Below are 25,652 nucleotides of genomic sequence, written 5' to 3' on the forward strand. Positions count from 1 at the left end.
CCACATAGAATTAAAGTATGAACTACAGTAACTCACTAATATGCAACATCACTATAACTGACAAGGAGGGAGTGGGGAGAGCAACAGGAAGTTAAATGAAGTCATTTAAGTCAAAAGATGAACAGCAGTTATTTATTTCATTATAATTGCAGTCTTTTTGAATATACATATATATATCTCTCTCACTGTATCACTGTCATCCTGTTGTTCATCGATTTCCTCGAGCAGGCACCAGTAACGTCTCCTTCATCCTAGCCCTGAGATTTTAGAAAGTGCCACATTCAAGGCTCTTTCAGGGTCAGGAGAATGAGACCCATCATTGTTACTGGTTTTTGGCATATTGAATATGTCACAGGGAGTTTGCCAGACTCTGCCGTGTGGACAGGATACTTTTGGTAGCCTGCCGGGTTCTCCAGAGTAAGAACTAGATAATAAGATGTCAGCTTCTAGGAGCTGGGTTTTATAATCTCTGAGTCTTGGCTGTTAATGGGATTGTACGGCGCTGCCGGGGGCAGCTGGTGGGTGTAACGCCTACATACTGGAAGATGGGGGATTTGGGTGGAGGAGGCCCAGTCCCAATCCGAGCAGGCTTGGAGATCTACACCCCAGGTCCTGAACACCTGGGTTCCTCTGCCAGTTCCTTCATGCATGAGGCTCGTCCGAACGTGTGGAGATTGGTCTTAAGCATGGCTTAATATATATATTACAGTTGAAGTAACAAGCTTACAAGAAAGCCAGTATTTTATGTTTCTGGTATACAAATTAAATTATTGCACTTCCAGGACAACGCAAATGACCAAGACCCTCAACTACTGTCTTTACGCTGTCCTTGTTTCCCCTTCCCTTTGACTCCCCTAGTGGACTCAGTGTCAAGAGTTCATGAATTTGTTTTCATTGTATATTGTCCATTCCCTTGCTTTGATTCTTTACATGTCACGTAAATGTTTGATCATCCTCTGACTTTAACGTGCTATCTCTTAGTTCAGTGTTTCCCACAGTGTGCAGATGGGTGGAAGAATTGGGGAGGGTGGAGAGTTGGGGGAGAGTTGAGGCTCAGATGCAGTTGGGGGTCGGGGTGGGGGCACGGGGGCATTTCCTATTTGATTATTTGCAAAAGGTCAACTTCCATAGAGACTCATTATTTTTTATTTTTCCTGAAATGGAGGTGGGAAGGCAAAATAAGTTTGGAAACCTCTACTCTAGTGCCATCCAAAGAAAAAGAAAAGATTTTATCTTTTCTTTATATCTGATTAATATCCCTGCATGTATCAGTATAATTTCTTTATTCACTCATCTGTTCTTGAGCACTGTGAATAGTTTTGTGATAAAAACAGATGTGTATGTTATCTTTTCAAATAAATGTTTGTGTGTTCTTGGGACAGACACCGAGATTATCATCACTGGGTCATGTGGTAGTTCTGTCTTAAAATTTTTAAGAAGACTCCATACTGTTTTACAGGGAGGTTGTACCAAATGGTATTCCAAAAAACAATGAAGGAGTGTGGTTTTATTGCTGCATCCCTGAAACATCACTGGCTATTTCTTGGCCTTTTTGATAAAATCCATTCTCACTAAAGTGGTGATATCTCATCATCTTTAGCATTTTGATATCCATTTCTCTGATAATCAGTGATAGTGAACAGATTTTCTAGTATTCCTGAAATCTATATGCCTTTCTTGTTTATCTCTTCTCCCTTTACAAGGGTTGTTTTGGTTGTTACTTAATGGGGGTTGTGTGTGTGTGTGTTGTTGTGTTGGTTTTGTTCCACTGTCTTTTAATTGGGGGGGGCGGGTTGTTTTAATTGGGGGGGTCAACATCTGGCAGTGCTCAGGGCTTACTCGACACCATAAGGACTGCCAATGATCCCAGGTCAGCCATGTGTAAGAGAAGTACTTTACCCACTGAACTCTCTCCAGCCTCAGCACCCCACCTTCTGATGAGACTGCTTATCTTGTGGTTGTTGAATCTTGTGAGTGCTTTATGTAGCTTGGATATTAACCCTTTCCAGATGCATGGTATGCAAGGTTTTGTCCCAAACAACAGGGTGTCTTTTTGTTTTGACCATTTCTTTCACTGTCCAAAAACTTCTGCTTCATTTAAAATCCCATTTATTTTTGCTTTTGTTTTTGTTGCCACTGGAGTTGAATTCTGGGAAGCTTTGCCTGTTTTCCTCAACATGTTGTTATATGGATTCTGACTTGAGTTATCAAGCCTTTTCATTCATTCTGAATGAATCTTTGTGTTTGGTATGAGATAGAGGTCAAATTTTACTTTTTTCCCCACATGGATAACCAGTTCTAACCCATCTGTTGACGAGATGGTCCTTCATCTAGTTAAAGCACTGAGCTCCTCTACTGCAAATTAGCTAAGCGTATTATATACGTTACCTTCCAGGCTGTCAATTCTATTCAACTGATCTAAGAGTATACTTTTGTTACAATACCTCATTACTTTGATTACTAAGGCTTTCTAGTATAAAGTTAGGGACTGCAACATGTCCCATCTGCTTTGTCAGAACTGCTTTTACTATTCAGCAGTCTCATATTCCATACAAATTTGGAGTATCTGTTCTAGTTGGGAAGTATTTGCAGTCCTGGAAGAATGCTGCTGGATTTTTTATAGCAATTGCATTGAATCTGTATACTGTGTTGCATACATGATTACAACCTTGTTAAAAAATCAATATTAAACACTGATAAACCCATAAACATTCAATATTTTCCCAGCTCTACACATCTTTTTTAATAGTAATATATAGTTTTTTATGTAAAAATTTTCACTTCCTTTGAGGATTCCTTGGTATCTGGTGATTTTGGACACAGCCGAAAACTGGTTTTTAGTTTCTTTCTTCCTCTTCTAGTTCACTGTGTGCATACAAAAAGCAAGTGATTTCTGTATTCATTCTGTAATCAGCTTCTTTACTCTGTTGATCTTTTTTCTAAAAGTTTTCTGGTGGCATCTTTAGACTTTTCCGTGTATATTATCATGTAATCTACAAACAATGTGTTTAATTTTCTTTTCTAATTTAAATTCTTTATTTTTTTTCTTGCCTAACTTGTGCAACTAGAACTTCCAATACTATGCTGAGTAAAATGGTGGAAATGAACATTCTTATTTTATGTGCAGGTTTTCAGGTTTTCTACCCATAGAGTTATGACACTGTAGTTTTTTTCACATGATCTTTCCTGTTGAGGCAAGTTCTGTCTATTTCTCTTTTGTTTAGAGTTTTTATCACAAATGGATGGTGGATCTTGGCAAAAAATTCTGCATCTACTGATATGATCTTACGGTTTTTATGTTTCCTTTTATTAATATGATGTATCACATTGTTAGGCAGGTTGAACAGACATTCACATAACGAAAATCTCAAAAATCTCGGTGAGGATAGTACATCTAAGTTCATCAAAATATGAGTTGGTAGTATTCTTTTTTAGTAACATTTGTATGCTTTGAGAACAGGATAATGATGCTGTCACAGAAACTGGTAGGAAGAATTTCTGCTTCTAAACTGGACAGCTACATGCAAAAAAGTGGGCTCAGATCTCTGCCTAACACCATGTACAAAAGTAAGATCAAAATGGATTAAAGACCTCAACATCAGACCAGAATCCATAAAGTACATTGAAGACAAAGTTGGCAAAACCCTACATGACACTGAAGCTAATGGCACCTTCAAAGATGTCACACCACTGCCCAAGCAAGTGAAAACAGAGAAAGACAAATCGGACTATCTTAAACTAAGAAGCTTCTGCACCTCAAAAGAAACAGTGACCAAAATACAAAGACACTCTACAGAATGGGAAAGGATATTTGCCCAATACACATCCGACAAGAGGTTGATATCAAGGATATACAAAGTACTGGTTGAACTCCACAAGAGGAAAACATCCAACCCCATCAAAAAAACGTGGCGACGAAATGAACAGAAACTTTCTCAAAGAAGAAATCCGAATGGCTAAAAGGCACATGAGAAAATGCTCTACACCATTACTCATCAGGGAGATGCAGATCAAAACCACAATGAGACATCATTTACACCACAGAGACTGGCCCACATCCAAAAGAACAAAAGCAACCTGTGTTGGCACAGATGTGGCTAGAAAGGGACCCTCCTTCACTGCTGGTGGAAATGCCAACTGGTTCAGCCTTTTTTGAAAAACAGTATGAACGATCCTCAAAAAACTAGAAATTGAGCTCCCATTTGACCCAGCAATACCGCTCCTGGGAATATATCCCAGAGAGGCAAAAAAAAGTATAGTCGAAGTGACATCTACACTTGTATGTTCATTGCAGCACTGTTTACAATAGCTAGAATCTGGAAGAAACTGAGTGTCCAAGAACAGATGACTGGTTTAAGAATCTTTGGTACATCTAAACAATGGAGTACTATGTAGCTGTTAGAAAGGATGAAGTCATGAAATTTACATATAAGTAGTACTACATGGAAAGTATCATGCTAAGCAAAAGGAGTCAGAAAGAGAGGGACAGACATAGAAACATAGAAAGACTGCATTCATCTGGGGAACATAAAGTAACAAAATAGGAGAGTAACACCCAAGAATAGCCAAGATAAATACCAGGAGGTTTACTCCATGGCTTGGAGGCCAGCCACACACTCTAGGGGTAAAGGTAGCTCAGATAGAGAAGGGAGCACCAAATAAAGGGTGTTGGGAAGATCCGCCCAGGATGCGAGATGCATGCTGAAAGTAGACTACTGACCGAACATGATTGCCACTCAATGCCTCTTTTGCAAACCACAGCACCCAAAAGGAGAGATAGAACAAACCCACAGAGGCAGGGTAGAATGGGGGGATGGGAGTGGGAGGGATACTGGGATTAGTGGTGGTGGAGAATGGGCACCGGTGGAGGGATGGGTGCTCAATCATTGTATAACTGAAACCCACGCACAAAAATTTGTAAGTCTACAACTGTACCTCATGGTGTTTCACTAACAAAAATTTTTTTTTAAAAAGGGGGGGAGAATTTCTGCTTCTTTAATTTTTTTAAAAAGTTGAATATAGGAAATAGGTTCCTCTTTTAAAGTTTGATAGAATTGGTATCACAGAATTCCCAAGGGGTATCATCTAGACCTGGGCTTTTAGTTGCAGGGGCTGGGGGTGATGTTTTACTGTTTCCCTGATATTAAATGAGAGTGGTCTATTCAGGCTTTCTAGTTTTTCCTGATGTCTTCTTTGACACTGTACAATTCCAAAATTTATCCATTTCTTCTAGGTTCTCTAGTGGCATTAAATTGTGCAGAGTAATCTCTGTGATCCTTTACATTTCTAAATCTCAAAATTTATAAATCGTTTTTATTCTTTAATAAAACAAAAGTTCTGGGGCTGGACCTACAGCACAGCAGGTAGGGCGTTTGCCTTGCACACAGCCGACCCAAATTCTATTTCCAGCATCCCATGTGGTCCCCTGAGCACAGCCAGGAGTAATTCCTGAGTGCAAAGCTTGGAGTAACCCCTGTGCATCATCAGATCACACCTGGGGGGTGGGAGGGGGGACACACACGACACTCCTGGTTTAATTTCTGTATCATTCCCACTCTCATTTTTATTATTTCCTTCCTTCTACTTACTTTGGGCTTCTTTTTTGTTCTTCTTCTAGTTTCTTATGATGCTAGATGATGTTTGAGCTTTTGTTCATTCTGGAGCCATAAAATCAACAAGGGCTACATCTGGCACAGTGCTCAGAGGACCATGCTGTGTCAGGTGTCAAACACTGCGGTCTTGTTGGCCAAGTTAGTAATTTGAAGTTTGGAGTGAAGGGGTTCCCACATCTTATGGAGAAACCTTCAAACTTTTGGAATTACCCAAGAATCCCATAATTCATGGGGACATACATAAAGTAGGGTACAAAAGACTCAATTCATGGGAAAGAAAAGCATTTGCTATGTGCTCTTATCAAAGCAATAGCACATTTTTCTGCCTAAGAGAAGAAACAGTGTATCATCTGACTCCCTTTTAATGGGATTAAAAATGATATGGATAAAATTTTCAGTGAATAAAAACTGAACATAGAACTGATGATAATTAGCTCTATCCTTGAAACTCACTTTAGCAAATAAAAATTGAAAGATTTCAAAAACCTGGCTGAATTTCACATATTTCAGTTTATCTCTACATTCCTTTCTACTTATATTCAAACAGCAAGAGGCCTGGCTGTGGATTTAATCAAGACTTAAGATTCGAATACGACCTTTACTAATTACCTCTATGGATTGGACTTTATAAATGCCTTATGTATTATATCGCTCAATGGCTTAACAAATAATCCTATCAACAGATTGATGCTTATTAAGATTATATTAGCTTAATACTAAAATTACATAAAGAAGATCATACTGTCAAGGAGAAATTATTAAAGAATATGGGTCTCATTCACCATTAGGGAAATAGTATTTACCTTTACGTAGACTAATTTAAAATGTAGAAACTTTCCCATTTCTTTCAACAATGTCTATAGGTTACTATTGTGAACTATGAAAGTCATATAGTTATAAGAATATCAATGCACTGGTGTACATTAACTGTCATGTATAATATTTTAAGGGATTTGAAAACCAAAGCTGAGTCTAGAGAAAAACAATTATGTAAGATATGATTTAAAATTCAAGCTTTATGATCTGCCTTTAAATGTAATACACAATTTTATCATGATTTACCTATTCACATACATTCCTATTATCATAAGCCGCTGGCTGGGGGCAACGGGGGGGGGGGGGTGGGGGGAGGGTTGGCATGGGGAACAAAAGAGAAAAAAAAAAGTTCACAGAAACCCTATTCTGTCATACAATACTGATGCTAAAAAAAAAGCGTATTTAAAAGGCAAAACTCAATTCAAGTGAAAGTCATTAAAATAATCAGGATATCTTTTCAAAACTATGATATAGGACTTCCTTAAATATCTGATCACATAGTCACAAAGTAATTTTAATTCTTTCAATGGATTTCAAGAAACTGTAGTAAATGATTAATAAAACTACGATCCTACAGACTCAAATAAATCTCAGAAGAGCCAAACAAGTTGCAGAGATACCTCCAGATCCTGCGCCAGGCTGAGTCTCAAATCCGGGGCACCCCAGAGTGGGGCAGTAAAGCCGATCACCTGCCCAAACAGAGCCTTAGCAGCCAAAAATCTCCATAACCTAATCTTCCACATGCTCACAGCCAGACTCCACAGGCTCAGGACAAGCCTCATCCAGGAATGAATCTGTTGAAAAACTCAGTTATGCGGGTTTTGTGATAGAAATCTCCTGGTTTTCATGGAGTCAGGGACGGGCGACCTCCCCCAACTCCCCTGATCCAGGAGCCTAGCAATCATACCCACAAAACGCCTCTGGCGCTATATAAGCTCATTAACTGAATGTGATCCAGACAAATAAATCTCCAAAGAGATCAACAAGCTGCAGCGATGCTTTTAGATCCCAAAGTCAACATCCAGTTAAAAATTTAAATTCAGCTGTATTATCCCATTCAAAATTTTAGAATTCCTGGAGCAACATCTCAAACTCTACACCACTGATATTCTAAGAGTAATACACCACACTGAATGGGACGTAAAGTAGAAGGCAACCAATCTCGATTAAGTAACAGCACACAAGGCTTCACCTGTAACAATATGTTACTAATCTCTTATAGAAGGGTTAAAGGCTCCAGGCTGAGATACAATAATCTTCACACACTTTCTGTGAAGGAAATCTCTTTTGATCATCATTTTTAGCGAATTATTTATAACAAGCAATACGAAATTAATTATTTAGGGCCTGCTATTAGGGCAAACTTGGGTAGTGGTTGGGAAAATTGGAAGTAATGGTGGTGGAAAGGTGAAATGGTGGTGGTATTGGTGTAGGAATATTGAATGTAATAAATCACCACGAACAACTTTAATAAAAAGAATTTTCATATCACAAAGGATACCTAAAAGGACACACTAAAAGGATGCTTAAATGGAATACAATGAAAATGCCCTATTTACCCAACAACCCTTGTGCTGAGGTTCTCATTAAATATACACTAACAGGTGCTGCCCAAGATTGCACAGAACTTTGAAAAAATGACAAGCTGGAATAAAAGTTGTTAGTTATTATTTCAGTAACATTTAAAATAAACAAAAACCATGATTCTACATTAACTACTTTCAGGAACAGGTTTTAGTAGGCATAGTCCTGCTTCAGTTTACTAAGCTGGAAGCAAATTTCAACAATTCAAGACTGACTCTATGTAAATAAAGGTCGAAGTTTGGGTTACCGTGATTTTCGTTTTCTCACCAATGATTTCCAAGTCATAGAAAGTGGTCACTAGCTTCCAAATATCACAGTTAACCAGGGATATGGTGCCGCCAGCAGGTCAATCTGTATCTGTGAGGCGAGTGCACCAGCAGCCTGATGGCGCCTTCAGACTTTCAGATACCCCAAAATTGCTGCTGTGCCTTTGGCCAGACCCCAAAAAACTGGGGCAAAGTTTACCAAGAACGTAAACGACCAAAAGTTAGGTTATGTGGGAGACACACCCACAAACCATGTCGGGCTCAGCTATATAACTGGAGACAAGGCCTCTCTGACTCCTGATCAAGCTGCTTAACGGCCATGATCCCAGAGACTCAGAGACAAATCTTGGAACCCAGTGGCTTTGGGCAGAAATGCATCTGGTCCCCTCAGTAAGTTATAGTCGCCAGGCCACCCCAGGGGGAAAAGGGTGCTGTCCCTCCGTCTGCCCCTCCTTGGCGGCTCAGTGGCCACCATCCTCCAGAGGTCATTGGATAGTCAGGATTGGGCCCACAGTGATGAGACACACAGGGCCTCACGGGATGGGGGTGGAGCCAGCCCTTTCCTACCCGCCCCAACGAGATCCTGAGTTGCTGCCCACAAAGAGCCTCTCTGGCTCCTGATCAAGCTGCTTAACAGCCATGATCCAAGAGACGCAGGAACAAATCTGTAACCAAACAGGTTCTGGCAGAAATCCCTCCAGATTTAACTGTTAAAATTTTGGAATTCCAAAATTGCGCAGTCACTACTGCAGGTGAGCAACATCATATGTTATTCATAAGCAGCAATAAAAAATAAATTGTCTACTGTTGCCTTTTTGGAAGATCTGAGTGTTGGGGTAAAATCCCAAATAATAATGGTGGGTCTGGTGATGAAATATTGAACGTAATCAAAGTAGAGTGAGAGTAATGTGAAAATCATCTGCCCCACAGGTAGGGGGAGGGTGTGGGATGGGGGGTATACTGGGTTTTTTGGTGGTGGAAAATGGGCACTGGTGAAGGGACGGGTGTTTCATTGTATGACCTGAGAGTCTTTGAGACTTAAACCTGAAAGCTTTGTAAGTGCTCTCATTGTGATTCAATAAATAAAATTATAAAAAGGGAAAAAAAATAAGGTGGAGTTCATGCCCAATTCAATCAGGCTAATCAACGGCTGAATAATAGCAATACTCCTACATTAAAAAAAAAAAGTCACAGTTACCAAAAAGTTACATAACTTATAATGTTAGAGTTTACAATACTTATTATTTTTTGGTTAACGATAGCACAGCGGTAGGGCGTTCGCCTTACAAGCGGCCAGCATGGCCGACCCGAGTTCGATTCCTCCACCCCTCTCGGAGAGCCCGGCAAGCTACCGAGAGTATTCGATTCGATATGCCAAACACAGTAACAACAAAGTCTCCAATGGAGACATTACTGGGCCCGCTCGAGCAAATCGACGATCAACAGGAGGGCCTTACCTTTTAATAATATATATTATACACATTAACATATATATGTTAATAATATAAGAATCTTACCAACAGACGCTATTGTCATCACAAGTTAAAAATCATAGTAGCACTGTAGCACTGTCCACCCGTTATTCATCAATTTGCTCAAGCGGGCACCAGTACCTGGTAAAAATTCCCGTATCCTAAATCACCCAAAAATTTAAACTAAAGCTGACCTAAGGAGCTTTAAGGCTACATATTAGTATCACACAACTCCTCAATATAAATAAATTTAAAGTAATCGTCAGATTTGTTAAAAAAAAAAAATCACCAGAATTCTTCATCCTTTAAGTCAGGATCAAGGTATTACTTCTGCAAAATCTTTTTTTCAGATCATCACATTTATTTTCATGGATCACTTTCAGAATGTGTATCTTGTATATATTCAAATAAAATAGAATACTGGTATGCTATTTCACATTTGAAAAAGATAAATACTCTTTTCCCTAGCTCTAGCAACCACTGATCAATGTTCTATCCCTGTAAGTTTTCCCTTTATAGAGCTCCATAGCACTGAAATCAGAGTCTTTTGTGTATGGACTGCTAAACTAAGAATATTGAGTCTCACATGTGACTGCATCACTAGGCTATTCGTCTATACTGCAAAGTATTATTCTATTATATGAGCATTCCGGATTTCTTACTCCATTCACTAAATGATGGACACTAAGGACAGTTTCCAGTGTTTTACTATTTACAAATAAAGCAGTTCTAAAAAAATTTTTAAACGCTAGTTCTATTTTATCTTACTATTAAGTTGAAAAACTTCTTTATGTATTCTGACTGAAAATCCCTAGCACCTAAAATATTATCTCCCAATCCTTGACTTTCTTTTTCTAACATTGTCTTTTGAAAAGTGTAAAGTTTTTAACTCTGATAGTCCATTTCCTCAATTTTATTTTAATGGTTTGTGTTTCACTCTTATATGAAATCTTTGTCTAACCTCTTATCCCAAAAATGTTCTGTATTTTCTCTATACACTTTTATAGTTTTTTAAATAAGAGTCATACTTAGTGGTACTTCAGGCCACTCACAGAAGTTCTCCATCCTAGGGGGTAATTATCGTCTAATGTTTGGGTTCAGCAATAGAGTGCTCAGATCAGGCAGCAATCAGAAGCAACCAGGAGCACCCCTGGTGGAGCCTGGGTTCGGGGGGAGCTATGACAGGGATCAAATTCACATGTGCAGTAATATCCAATTAACTCTTTGGCCAATTTTTTATAAATGTAACTCCTGTTTTTAATTTTATCCACTTTTAGTTCTATCCTGTATCACCATATCACTGTCATACCGTTGTTGTTCAATTTACTCGAGGCTCTTTCAGGATTAGGGGAATGAGACCTATTGTTGTTACTGTATTTGACATATTGAGTACGCCACAGAGAGCTTGCCAGGCTCTGCCCGTGCCGGTGGGATACTCTCAGTAGCTTGCCAGGTTCTCCAAGAGGCATAAATGGGTAGGAAGTGTCTTATAATGTGTCCGGAAAGCAGACTTGAGCATGGCATAGTGGTTGGGCAGTGGAGGTCGGCTACCGGGACTAGGTCACTTAGGGTGGGGAGGGCTCTCACCCGCCCCACAGCCTGGCACAAAGTCCGGCGGCATAGTTCTGGGGGCCTCCTTTTATACCCCCATCTGGGAGGAGCATCCATGAGTTCTGGAGGGTGGCGATGAGATTATCTGGTGCCAGAAGGGTGGGGCTTCTGGGTGTGATCCCTGAGTCAGCTGAGACTGGGGGAAGCAGACAGAGGATCTCTGTTCCATCCTGTTGAGTCCAGAGTCCAATATCATGAAGTTCCGCATAATCTGGGTTCTGTGGAACTTCATTCATGGGTGAGGCTCGGCCTGAGGGTCCGGAAAGCTGCCTGGAGCGTGGCAGTGGTTAGGCAGTGGAGGTCCGCTGCTGGGGCTGGGTCCCTTGGGGTGAGGAGGGCGCTCACCCACCCCACAGCCTGGTGCGGAGTTCTATCCTGTATCACGGTTAATTAACCTTTTTAGGTTAATTTCTGTGCGTGGTGTGAAGAATTAAGAAAAAAATGCTGTTGTCACTGAGAACAACTTTCAAGAGAGAGATGCATAAACGCCCCAAACCAACCATTAGGACGTCAATTTCTAATTTAATTTTCTTATATTAAAAGATGAAGTTCAGGTTCAGAGATAGTGTAGCAAGAAGCGGGGCATTTGTCCTGCACATGGCCAACCTAGGGTCAATCTCCAGCACCCTCTGGAGTGATCTCTTAAGTTTAGAACCAGGAGTAAATCCTAAGCACTGCTGGGTGTGCCTTCCCCCACCAAAATAAAAAAGATGAAGCTCTCTTATATGATTTCCCACAGAATTTTAGTTCCCTTTCTTTTTTAAGTTTGGGTTTAATATAATCATTAGTCCTTGAAAAGCACTCTCACCTAAGAGTACCTCTTGGAATGGATGCCAGATACTAAGGGCAGGGAATATGGGGGGGAGGCGGGCGGGAGGGGCAGAAAATACGGACAATTACTAGAGTGCTTATAATTCTCGCCCTTTTGAACACTCAGAATCCTCATATTGGCCATTCAAAATACAAATAAAAGTGAAATTAGTTATGTACTTCTAACCTTATCTAAGTTGTTTTAGTAAAATATTATTTTATATAATTTTAATATAGGATTACTGTTACATGCTATTCAGAGATGACCTAAGTCTAACCCAAATCTTGAGCAGAAAATACTAATATTGATAAATTTGTAATTGAAAATTTAATGACCTATAAATCCTATAAAATCATGAATAAAAGAGGCCCTGGATTTAGTAGCTAGTATAGTGATTTCTTTTATTTTATTCTAATTATGTCATGAAAGCATTAAAAAAAGTAAACTTTTCAAGCAAAAAGACTCCAAATATTGTGAGGAATATCCCTGTGACGTACATTATGTGGTCTGTAGTAATTATAAAAATATTACAGGTAAATCTGTTTAAAGAGTATAAAGTCTTGATGATGATCCCAAGTTCATTTTTTGTTAAGAGAGTCCTGAAACCACCCTAAAGTTTGAACATTTGCTAACAGGAGTCCTAATAGCCAAACTCTTAGTACTCCTTACTCCATCCAGCATAAAACACATACAATGTCAAGGTGCCTCCGTTTAAGGCAGAGCTGCCCTGAAACACTTATTTCTGCCAGTAATAATTTCTAAGAAATATAAAATGATGCCAACCAGAAAAGCTCACTAGAGACTCAGAGGTAGGGGGCAGGAGAGATTCAAGAGACACACGTCCATATTTCAGTATTTCACAGAAATTCCAAATTCCAAATTCCATAGAAAACTATGCCAGTATTCATACTAAACCAGTGTTAGTACAGTTTAAACATGAATCTCTTAGAAAAGTAATAGCCCCTACTAGTCCAAGTTCCCTGATGTCAACTAAAAGCCAACCAAGCCAGGCTTCCAACAGAAAAAAAAAATTTTTTTTTTTTAGCTTTTTGGGTCACACCCAGCGAAGCACAGGGGTTATTCCTGGCTCTGCACTCAGGAATTACCCCTGGTGGTGCTCAGTAGACCATATGCGATGCTGGGAATCGAACCCAGGTCGGCCATGTGCAAGGCAAACACCTTACCCACTGTGCTATTGCTCCAGCCCCGAACAGACTATTAAAGAGCAATAATCTAGTAGTTCCTTCAGAACATGGACCTTATCTACCCACTGCATACTTTATTCCTAGATCCTACGTAGAAAGTCCTTGATAAATAATAGCTATTCAAAAAAAAAAAAAAAGTAGGGGGGATATGAGGGAGATTTGGCTGTGACATCTATCACACTGATTGCCAGGGTTGATTCAGTAGATTTGACTGCCTAGATGGGTGTCTCCTTCCTCATTTACTGTTCCATGTTGTCCCCACTGAAACTATACACTAGGTCAAAGAGAATAAGTCTTCCTGGAATAGAGAAAGGCCCAGGACACCCTTGGGTCCAAGTGATGCAAGTAGCCAGCTGAGCTCCCCTCAAATTTTTTTTCTTTTTTGGTGAAGCAAAATTTGTTGAACAAAACTAGAAAGAGGTGAGCAGGGAAGAAGGAAAGGCATATATGTTCAAGAGAGAATATGAGCTTGAAAGAGTAAGAAGCAAGCAAAGACACAGATAGATACGTGTTCAAGGAAGAAGACAGGCCCAAGAGGGCAAGTCTCAAAAATAAAAAACAAACATTCTTTTTTTCAATAAAACTAGGAGCTGTTTTTTTTTTCAATTAGTGAAACACCATGATATACAGTTATAGACTTACAAATTTTTGTGCTTGGGTTTCAGTTATACAATGATCAAGTACCCATCCCTCCACCAGTGCCCATTTTCCACCACCACGGGTCCCAGTATCCCTCCCACCCCCCACTGCCCCCCATCCCATCCTGCCTCTGTGGCAAGGCATTCCCTTTTGAAAAAACAAACATTTTAAAGAAAAAAAAATTCCCGACTCTACCACTGCTCAGTCTTGGGGAAATTAAATATGGATGTCTATTTCCTTATCTCTAAATGAGTATAATATTACCTACATCAAAAGGTTGTTCTGAGTAGGAAATGGATTAATTTCATTTCACAGTGCCTGACAGGAATATTAATATGCAATACTATTACTTATTTACTACCTCTGAACTTTCAATCTCACAGTGAGCTCTCCTATAACTGAACTTTTCATAAATGCAAGTCCTTATAGCCAATAAATGAAGTGTATATGTTTATTTGCATACATACACATACACACATACTGTCACTGTCACAGTCCTCCCGTTGTTCATCGATTTGCTCGAGCGGGCCCAGTAACGTCTCTATCGTGAGACTTGTTGTTACTGTGTCTGGCATATCGAATACATCATGGGGAGCTTGCAAGGCTCTGCCGTGCGGGCGAGATACTCTCTCTTGCTAGCTTGCGGGGATCTCCAAGAGGGGCGGAGGAATCAAACCTGGCTCGGCCAGGCCGGCTACATGCAAGGCAAACACCCTACAGCTGTGCTATGGCTCCAGCCCACACGTATATATGAAGTTTACTTTGTGCATAAAGAAAAGATCTGGAAGGGAAAACAGAGGTTGACAACATGCAACCCAAAATCTTACTGTTTTTTAATTTTGAGGAAAATGGGAGACCTCAAGTACTCCCAAAACTCATGAAGTAGGCCCAAGGCTCAGTCGTGCAATACCTGACCTGGCCATGTTGGCCAACTGACTGTTCAGTGCTCAGGCCTGGCAATATAGTGCTGCTTGGACCAGGGGTACTGGGGGCCACCAGGGCTACCCAGGTGGTGCTTGGGAGCCACCACTGGCTATGAGGAGTGGAAGCAAACAATGCTATCGACTGAACTTGGGGCCTAGCATGCACGCCAAGCACTCCAGTCCTACAGCTATCTCCCAAGCTCTGCAATCAGGATTTATGAGTTTATTTGTTTTTGTTTTTTCAGGCTACACCCAGGTGTGCGGGCTTACTTCTGGTTCTGTGCTCAGAGATCACTCTGGGTAGGTTCAGGAGATTATATGGGGTGTTGGGGCCCACACCCAGGTCCTCCACATGCAAGGTAAACACCTTACACACTCTACCATCTCTCTAACCCCTACAAATTTAATTTATTGGAAGTAACTGGTTTCCATTCTAGCTGACACTAGACTGTACATAATCACAAGGGAAAACGTTATGATAATCAAAAGTATAAGAACAAACAAGCAGAACCACCTCCGGTGCCATCAGGTAAGCTCATCTACCACCCTTGCTCCACAGGATCATAAAGAAATCTGGAAAGAGATCAACTAGTAGCAAAAAAAAAAATTTTGGGCACCCCCTTATGGCTGAAACATCTAGGGCACTCCAGAAAGCGATGGGTCATCCCAGTGCCCAGTCCCCAGTAGCTGCTCATTTCCACACTCCAAAATCGCTGCCATGGTGTTGCCCCATTCGCCCTCTCTTCTCTGGAAAGAAGGATGGCGGCTGCATGGGAGCCTTGTGGACAGCAGGTATGAGCCGGGGGAGTGGGGGCGACTAAAACCTCATGGGAAGGGGGGCGTTCCCGTCCGTCCTTCACGCCCTACCGAGGTCACCAGTTGCCCCCCACGAGCGGCTCTCCAGCACGGCCACAGCCCCAGAAGCACAAGGACTTAATGCAGAATCCAGCAGCTTGGAGCAGAAAAGTGAAAGGACTATGCGTTAATCCAGGCCATCATGTCTACCCGGAGGGGAAAGGGTGTTGGTCCCTTCCGCCCTCCTCCCTCTGGAAAGAAAGATGGCGGCCACATGGGAGCCTTGTGGACAGCAGGTATGAGCCGGGGGTGTGGGGGCGACTAAAACCTCATGGGAAGGGGGGCGTTCCGGTTTGTCCTTCACGCCCTACCGAGGTCACCAGTTGCCCCCCGCGAGCGGCTCTCCAGCATGGCCACGACCCCAGAAGCACAAGGACTTAATGCAGAATCCGGCAGCTTGGAGCAGAAAAGTGAACGGACTATGCGTTAATCCAGGCCATCAGGTCTGTCCGGAGGGGAAAGGGTGTTGCCCCAGTCGCCTTCTCCCCTCTGGAAAGAAAGATGGCGGCCGCATGGGAGCCTTGTGGACAGCAGGTATGAGCCGGGGGTGTGGGGGCGACTAAAACCTCATGGGAAGGGGGGCGTTCCCGTCCGTCCTTCACGCCCTACCGAGGTCACCAGTTGCCCCCCACGAGCGGCTCTCCAGCACGGCCACAGCCCCAGAAGCACAAGGACTTAATGCAGAACCCAGCAGCTTGGAGCAGAAAAGTGAAAGGACTATGCGTTAATCCAGGCCATCATGTCTGCCCGGAGGGGAAAGGGTGTTGGTCCCTTCTGCCCTCCTCCCTCTGGAAAGAAAGATGGCGACCACATGGGAGCCTTGTGGACAGCAGGTATGAGCCGGGGGTGTGGGGGCGACTAAAACCTCATGGGAAGGGGGGCGTTCCGGTCCGTCCTTCACGCCCTACCGAGGTCACCAGTTGCCCCCCGCGAGCGGCTCTCCAGCATGGCCACGGCCCCAGAAGCACAAGGACTTAATGCAGAACCCGGCAGCTTGGAGCAGAAAAGTGAACAGACTATGCGTTAATCCAGGCCATCAGGTCTGTCCGGAGGGGAAAGGGTGTTGCCCCAGTCGCCTTCTCCTCTCTGGAAAGAAAGATGGCGGCCGCATGGGAGCCTTGTGGACAGCAGGTATGAGCCGGGGGACTGGGGGCGACTAAAACCTCATGGGATGGGGGGCGTTTCGGTCCGCCCTTCACGCCCTACCGAGGCCACCAGTTGCCCCCCACGAGCGGCTCTCCAGCACGGCCACGACTCCAGAGCACAGAAACCAATTTCTTAACTATTTGACTTTCAGTAGAAATACTTCCAGGGTCAATAAGTAAAATAGCAGAAATCCAAAACCAACAAATAATTCTTGAACCCAGCTGTAGAAAGCAAATCACTTCACAATGCTTTGTCAGCATGTCTGATTCGGGGGGGGGGGGGGGGGGTAAACTCTAAATAATAGTGGTGAATCTTTTATTGAAACAATGAATCTAATCAAAGCAGATAGAGTGTTAACTAGAATTCATCTGCCCCACAGGGACTGGGAGGAGTGGGGGTGGGGTTTTATTGGGGTTCTTCATGGTAAAACATAAGTTTTGGTAAAGGGAAATGTGCGTGATATTTGCATGACTGAGACCTAAACCTGAAAGCTTTGTAACCTTTCCCATGGTGATTCAATAAATAAATAAATAAATTAAAAAAAATCGCTGCCATGCCTCTAGCTAGACTCCATTGTCTCAGGACAACCTCACCTAGAAACTAACCTGCCAAAAAATTCCGATTGTGGGTCTCTGTGACTGAAATCTTCAAGTTTTCTCAGAGTTGGCTGGACTAATTCCCCCCAGCTCTTTGTATTTCCAGAAGCCCCAGCAGTCATGTCCACACTCAAAAGCCACCATCCTGTTAAATATTTAACTCCAGCTGTACCACCCAGTTAAAAATTCTGGATCTCCTTGGACATCTCCAAACTCTACAAAACTGATATACCAGTAGAAGCACACCAGACTGGATGGGATGTAATGTAGAAGCAACCAGTCTCGATTAATAAAACACAAACATAGAACACTTAGCCTGTAACAACAGCTTAGTAATCTTTCATACAAGGACTTAATGTCTCCATGGTGAGGTACAAAAATTTACACTAATTTTCTCCTAAGGAAATACTTTTCTATCATTCTGTTAGCAAATTACTGACAACAAGCAATATAAAATAAATTATTGTGGACCTGCTATAGGGGCAGGTTTGAGGGGTGGTTGGGAAATTTGGAGACAATGGTGGAGGGAAGGTGATAATGGTGGTGGGACTGGTGCTGGAATATTGAATGACTGTAACAACTCATCATGAACAACTCTGTAAAACCACAGTGTTTATATAAAGTGTAGGGGAAAACTTCACACATGCAGGCCTTACCTATATTATGTAAAATCCAAAATATAATGGCACAGAAGTGTTTGAAAGTTTTATTAATGACAGGTAAGACATGATTAATACCATAATGAGACCCAAGTATAAAATAAAATTCAATCTAATATGCTTTAGATTTTAGAACTGAAAACTTCCTTATGAGGACAGGCCTCTTCTTACATTGTATTAAATGGTTTTAATTTCCTTATTTACATAGGTTAAAATCATATAATAACAACAAATTGGCTCTGACTGATTTTCTGATCATTCTATCTGTCGTTTCTTCAAGTTCTGCAACAGGTTTTGTTGGAACAAATATAAAGTAAAATTTTTATTTGCCTAAGGAGTCAGTTTGGGATCACTTAAAAATCACTTAACTGCCCGTTAGTCGTCGATTTGCTCGAGCGGGCATCAGTAACGTCTCCATTTGTCCCTGTCGCGTGCTAGTGTAGCCCAATGGTATCTGTTCGCTCCGGGAACATGAAGAGCCCCAAACCGATCGTTCATGATAGGGAGGGAAACTAAGGACACAGGTGGCGGGAAAGGCACATTGGTGGTGTTGGAACACTAAATGCTTGAAACAACTGTATAATGAACAACTTTGTAAATCATGGTGTTCTTAATAAAAATTTAAATACATAGGTGTGTATGTGTGTGTATGCAAGCAGGCTATGCAAGTTTTAAAAAATAAATAAATAGGTACAAACAAGCCTATCAGACTGAGGTCTAACATCTGGGGTAGAGGAAGGGGTGATGCCACACCCAATGGTGCCCAGGGGCCATTCCTACCTCTGTGCTCAGGAGTGAACCTAGTGGAGTCTGGGGGACCATATGGAGTGCCAGGGTTTGAACCAAGATCAGCAGGATGAAAGGCAAGCGCTTAACCCTGCATTATCTCTCCAGTCCCCTGAAAATTAAAGAAACTTAAACTGTCAGTTATCTTTAAATGGGTTATAATCACAAATCTTTGTTAATGTGAATTTACCATACATGCAATTATCATAAATACCAGTTCCTCAAAGTGGACCTTACTTTTAAGTATAAATTACTTTTAAGTAGACTTATATAAAAACATAAATACCATGTACTTATTTTTTTTTTTAAATTCTCCATCTTCACTGCCTATAGTGAACCTTCATTGAATTGGGTCTCAAAGCCTCTGTTTCAAATTTCTATTTAATAAGATAGTGATAACTAAAAGACACCCTACCCACCCACCAAACACACACAGGCCTCAAAGGCATAGGTGTGTCAATTTTTACTTTTTGTGGTGGCAAAGGCCACTTCCTACATTAAGGAAATGTTACTGACAAAAATGTCTATATTAAATATGTAACGGTTGCAGAAATCAGCATCCTAGTTTGTCTGATCCGTGGGTAAAAAAGCAGCTAGGGCAGTGGTAGCAAAGGCCTGGAAACCAGGAGTACAGCAGTGGCTGCCTGATTTTTGCTTTCCTAGCCTTCCAGTGATGATTTAAGTACCTTATTTCTCAAACTATTCCTAAAAATAAGGTGTGGTTGTCTATTCTACGTCCTGACTTACAATGCACTGAAGAGTACAGAAACTTGTTCAGGACAGGGCTTCTAAAATCTTTTCCACTTGTGATACCAGAGAAACTGTTATACAACTCTGAGTATGTAAACTAGATATACAGGGCTGAAGCCATAGCACAACCGGTAGGGCATTAGCCTTGCACGCAGCTGGCCCGCGTTCCATTCCCAGAATCCCATATAGTCCCGAGCACCGCCAGGAGTAATTCCTGAGTGCAAAGACAGGAGTAACCCCTGTGCATCGCCGGGTATGATCCAAAAAAGCAAGTAATAATAATAATAATAAGCACTGTCTTCACGTTCATCAATTTGCTTGAGCGGGCACCAGTAACATCTCACAAGTTGTGAGACTTGTTGTTACTGTGTTTTGGCATACTGAATACATCACAAGTAACTTGTCAGGCTCTGCCATGCGGGCGAGATACTTTTGGTAGCTTGCCAGGCTCTCCAAGAGGGGCGAAGGAATCAAACCTGAGTCGGCCACGTGCAAGGCAACGACTTACCCGCTGTGCTATTGCTCCAGCCCAATAATAATAATAAATAAATAAATAAAATAGATATAAAAGGTTGGCGACCTTTTATATCTATTTAAAATGCTGACCCCTGAGTGCAGAGTCATGAGCAAGCCCTGAATACAGTTGGGTGTGGAGCAAAACCTTACAAAAATAAATAGGTACACAAGTCAAAGAGTTACTAGTAATAAATCAAAAATTTATTTTACAAGCAAAGTTTTCATGACCCTCACATTTAAGTATGAAACCCCATGTGGGATTCTGATCCAATTTAAGAAGCCAGGGTTTAGATTACTACTGAAGCTAGTGAAATTGCCTATAATCTTCTACCATTCGAATTCTTCCTCTGACCCGCTACTACCAAATTTGATCATGCTTAAATAAGGCTTGTCCACAGGAAACCTAGTATCTTACTTTATATACCTATATTTTGGATATACAATTTACTGTGTCCTTTAATTCCCCCTAGATCTGGTGAAAACCTTCTCTACCTTCAGAATCTAGATCAAACAAGACTCCTGTAAAGCTTTCCCAACAGGATCACTGCACAACCCTGCACACACATTCACTTTCACATATCCTGTTGCTTGCTTGTGGTACTGTTCTTACCTACACTCATTCATTCAAAAGGTTATCTGCAGAGTCACATTGACATACATGTCACACATTGTGCCATGGGCTGGGATATGAACTAAAAAACAAGACAGACAAGGCCTCCTCCCTTACAACTATAATCCAACAGGAACACAGATTACTCAATCATTACCCAAATAATGCATGATTATAATTGTGGCAAGTGTAATAAAAGATTCAGATTGTACCTTATGTGTGGATATAGATGCCTAAACCAATCTGGGAAGATCACAGAGAAACAGTACCTTTGAGGGGACATTTAAACAGAAACTGGAAGACAGGTAAAACTGCTTAGGTGAAAATTTCATAGAGGGCATAGAAGCAAAAGAACAGCACAAAGGCCTTGTGAAAGCATTCTAGAAACTGTGAAGACCACCAATAGACAACAGTCAGGTTACAAGGGGAACATCAGTCTCGAATACATATAAGGTGGTACACTTCCTGAAAACATTAATGTAACATTTAATACAATATTCTAGAATCTTCACTTACAAAACTTCATTCCCCACTAAATAAACTCGGTGAGCTCATTACAAATGCTTTTAGATCCCAAAGTACAGTACTTTACAGTGGCCCCTCAAGATTTATAGCATGAAGAAATGAGTAATATGAGCGAGGACCTTAATTTTTCTACCAGATGGGTGGAAGAATCCCTAAGATTCAAAAACAGGATTCTTAACTAGAGCAAAACTTATTGGAAATGACACAGTTTCATGTCAACTGACACATACTCAAGTAGCAAAGATAGCATTAATTGTAGATGTAATTGTAGATCAACTGTAATTACAAATACGAAAGTTTAGGTTGCCAAAGGTCTCTATACCCTCACTGCTCCACAAAGTGACACAACCTAATAACCAATAAAACTGCTTTAAAAACTCCCACGGAGTCACGAATGAGGCCAAGCAGAGGAAGCAAAGCTCCATCTGCCTGTTCTTATTCTCCAGGTGCTCAACAGACTTGGTAAGAGCAGGATCAGGACTAGGAAACTGGCTCCTACAATATCCAACCCTCCTCCCTTCTTAAATAGTCCATTCGAGAAACACACACTACTGACTCAGTAAGAAAACGTTAAAATACCAATGATATACCTCTCACACCAAAAGGGTAATATCTAGCCCTAGACTTTAGTTTTGGTAACTGTTCTCAAAGAGCAAAGAGGGCACATTCTTATAAGACAAAAGACCAAAAAAAAAAAAAAAAAGATTGCGTTAACTGAGAAATAGCTTCAAAATACATGAAGAGCTTGATGCGTTATGAGATGAGAAATTGGAGTGTTAGAATAAGATCCTTAGCAAGTCTTTTTTAAAGACACATTTTATCAGATTTTCCTACCGTGTGCCAAAATGAGAGTAGAACAGGTAAGGTACATGCCTTGCATGCAGTCAACCTGGGTTCAGTCCACAGCATCCAATATGATTCCCCTAGCCCCACCAGGACCCCTGAGCATGGCCCAAGAGTAAGCCCCGAGCACTAATCCTGGCCAGATCCCTGATTAGGACCCAGGAGTAAACCCTGAATATTGCCAAGTGTGGCCCAAAGACCAACAAGGGAAAAAAAAAAATTCCTAACTAGTATATGGTATATACTGAAGATGCAGAATCACATGACATACCACAAATTCTATCAAGAACTCAAAAAAATTAGGTTCCACTATATCAAAGATGCAAAAACTTCACAAGATTAATTTAAATTTATCAACACTGAAGTCTAATTTTTTAGAACTATAAAATCAAGCCTGAAATCAGTATAAATAACTGATTATTTCTTCCTGAGAGGTTCTGATAAAAAATGACTTAGAGGATCATTTTAACAACATTCTGGCTTTAGTCTCAACAAGGAAAAAGTAATGATCTTTCTAACATCACCGAGTTCATGCTTTCACTGAGGTTCACCCAAGAATTCTTATTCTTCTCTCCCATTTCCTCCACTTGTAAAAGGTCAAACCCATAACCAAAACAAAACGAAACTAAAAAACACATTTATTTAATGTGTATCTACTGACCTCAGCAGCAATACAAATAGTAATTCCAATGCTCCCTATTTCTCCAGCCGAATAAGCAAAATGTCTATCCCAATTAGCTAGTAAGTAAAGAATTCTCAGTAAGTAAAGAATTTAGTAAGTAAAGAATTTGGTAAGTAAAGAATTTAGTAAGTAAAGAATTCCCCCGCCCCCCAAAAATAGCATGTGGTAAATAGTTTTTTAAAACCTATGATATTTTACAAAATGAAAAAAAGTTATTTTACAAAGTCAGGAATCTGAATCAGTGGACTAAAGTTCCTTTTTTTTTTTTGAGGAATGACAGTAAAATTCCTCAATTATTTCTATATGTAAAATAATGAAAAATCTGACATTCATTCCATTTTTTTTTTTTTTTGGCTTTTGGGTCACACCTGGGGGTGCTCAGGGGTTACTCCTGGATTTGCAGGAATCACTCCTGGCGGTGCTCGGGGACCATATGGGATGCTGGGAATCGAACCCGGGTTGGCCGCGTGCAAGGCAAACGCCCTACCCGCTGTGCCATTGCTCCAGCCCCACTCATTCCATTTTCAGTGAACAGATCAAACCTTGGATCGCTACTTAACTGCGTGAGTTATGACTCAAAACTCAAACTTTGAAATTTCAGCTCCTTCCTTTATCTCACCTTCTAAACGCCCATTTTTCAATGTTTTATTCCTCTAGTGATAAGTGAGCCAATAAGTCTCAAGAGAGAAGAGTTGCTAGCACCCCAGAACTACACACAATGTCGATTAATATCAGATCACTATTCCTGCAATAATCAGGCAAAATAGCTCATCAGCTGAAAGGTTTTGCAGACTCAGGTTCCCTTAATTGAGCCGCTGATTCTGAAGTCGGCTTCATGCAATGGTCTAGTTACTACTGCACCTTCCAGCAACCGGTGGGTCTTACATTACCTTTCTGTAATCCAGCGCCTATTACAGTAGTGAAGAAATGGGCTGACGGTGTGACAAAATTACCAAAATCATCAGCCTAACTAAAACATGACTCACGTATACACAGCACTAAAGGAAGACAGTCAAGCTTCAGGAAAAGTCTAGGTCAAACAGTGCAGGAATCGTGAATGACATTCCCCAAGAGGCTGACTCAACGTTTCTGAGAACTACTAGCTCTCACCTACGAAAGGACTCACCCCACTCACAGACAGACAAAAAAAAAAAATTTTCCCGGATCACATGAAAAGGTTTGCTTTTGAAGTCTTTCCCGTCGTGCAATTACCGAGAAGACTTGAACCATATACATCAGATCTCCAGCCCCCGCACACATCGGGGAGCTAAAAATAGTGATTCGGGCCTGAAGCAGAAACCCTCCATCCGAACACACGGAAATTCCCCCCTTTGCATTCCTGCATCTTGAACATGTCCCTTCGACGGGTGAACAGGGCCTGGGTCTTCTCCCTAATCAATGGACCCGAGAGGCTCTATCTAGCGACGCTTTAAGGGGGGGGGAAAGACACACACACACACACACCTGCCCACTGAGCAGGTGACCCGTGCCGGGGGATTCCTCTCCGCCTGGTTACAATATCTCAGTTTCTAAAATACTACTTCCCCCGAATAGGATGATAATTAATATATATCCAAACTCCGACCCCCACCCTAGAAGGATTTCCCACCCCCCCTACCCCCCACGACCCCCCATGCGTACTCTCGGGTCGCAGCAGCTGTCAGAAGCTCAAAGCTGTCAAGTGGGCAGGCAGGTGCAGCCGGGCTCCACCTGCGACCCTTGAGCGTCCGAGCCCGGGGTCGGGATCCGGGTTGGGGTGGGGGTCGGGGGGGGGCGGGTCCGGAGGCGCCAGCCAGGAGGGTCGAGCCGGAAACCGAGGCCCACGGGTGACCCCACCCCTCGTGGGGCGCTACCTGGAAGGTGCGGCGGGAGGAGCGCAACACACACACACACACACGCACACACACACAACACACACACACACACACACACACACAACACACGCGCGCCCCGAGCCCTGCCCAGGCCGGCGCCCCCGCGCCGCTCTCGCCGCCCGGCTCCGGCCGAGCTCGCCTCGCGCCGCACCGGGGCCGCCGGGGCCGTCGGGGCCACGGAGGGCGCCCGCGGGCCCGACCTCCCTCGCTCGCTCGCTTGCTCGCCGCCGCCGGGAACGGGGAGCCCCGAGCCCCCCGCGCTCGTTCCTCTCCCCTTCAGGGCCGAGCCCCGCGGGGTCCGCTCGGGCGGGCGGGCGGGCGGGCGCCCCCCACCCCCAACCCACCCCCCTCCCCACCCCCCTCAGCGCCGGGGCGACGGGAAGGTCACCGGGCCGGGCCGGGCCGGGCCGGGACGAGGCGACGCCGCCCGCGCTACCTTTGGCCTCGCAGTCGGCGCAGTACTTGTTGTCCTCCTCCCGCAACAGCTTGGACAGGATGAGCTGGTGCTGCTCGTTGAGCTTCTGCGCCTTCTCCCGGCAGGAGCGCGTCGCCATCGCGGCGGCGGCGGGGCGGGCGGGCGGGCGACGAGACCCCCGCGGGGCGGTCGAGCACCTGGCGCCGCCGACACCGCAGCGGACTCGGCGCAGGAAGCGGCGGCGGCAGCAGCTGGAACAGGAGGTGGAGCGGCGGCCCCGGCGGCGGCGGCGGCAGCGCCAACGTGTCCCGCCTCCTCGCCGGGCCGGCCCCGCCGCACGCAGCGCCCGAGCCGGCGAGGGGGGAGGGGAGGGGTGGAGGGACGAAGCCGCCGCCGCTTCCGGGTGGCGCCGCAGGAAGGAACCCGGGCGCCGGGCGCTGCGCATGCGTCGAGCTT

The 25,652-nt window shown here is 42.8% G+C and overlaps 1 protein-coding gene across 3 annotated transcripts in view; it reads right to left on the reverse strand.

Annotated features, from left to right (window-relative positions):
- SMAP1 (small ArfGAP 1) overlaps window positions 1–25,365 on the reverse strand; it is a 132,853-nt gene extending 107,488 nt beyond the window's left edge. For all 3 annotated transcript variants that reach the window (XM_056109663.1, XM_056109662.1, XM_056109661.1), the window contains exon 1: window positions 25,218–25,365. In XM_056109663.1, the coding sequence (XP_055965638.1) occupies window positions 25,218–25,335 (118 nt within the window). In that variant the 5' untranslated portion in view covers window positions 25,336–25,365. The remainder of the gene's footprint in view (window positions 1–25,217) is intronic.
- Window positions 25,366–25,652: the final 287 nt, after the last annotated feature.

Source organism: Sorex fumeus, unplaced genomic scaffold (genome assembly GCF_029834395.1).
Source record: "Sorex fumeus unplaced genomic scaffold, SorFum_2.1 ptg000008l, whole genome shotgun sequence".
Taxonomy (NCBI): domain Eukaryota; kingdom Metazoa; phylum Chordata; class Mammalia; order Eulipotyphla; family Soricidae; genus Sorex; species Sorex fumeus.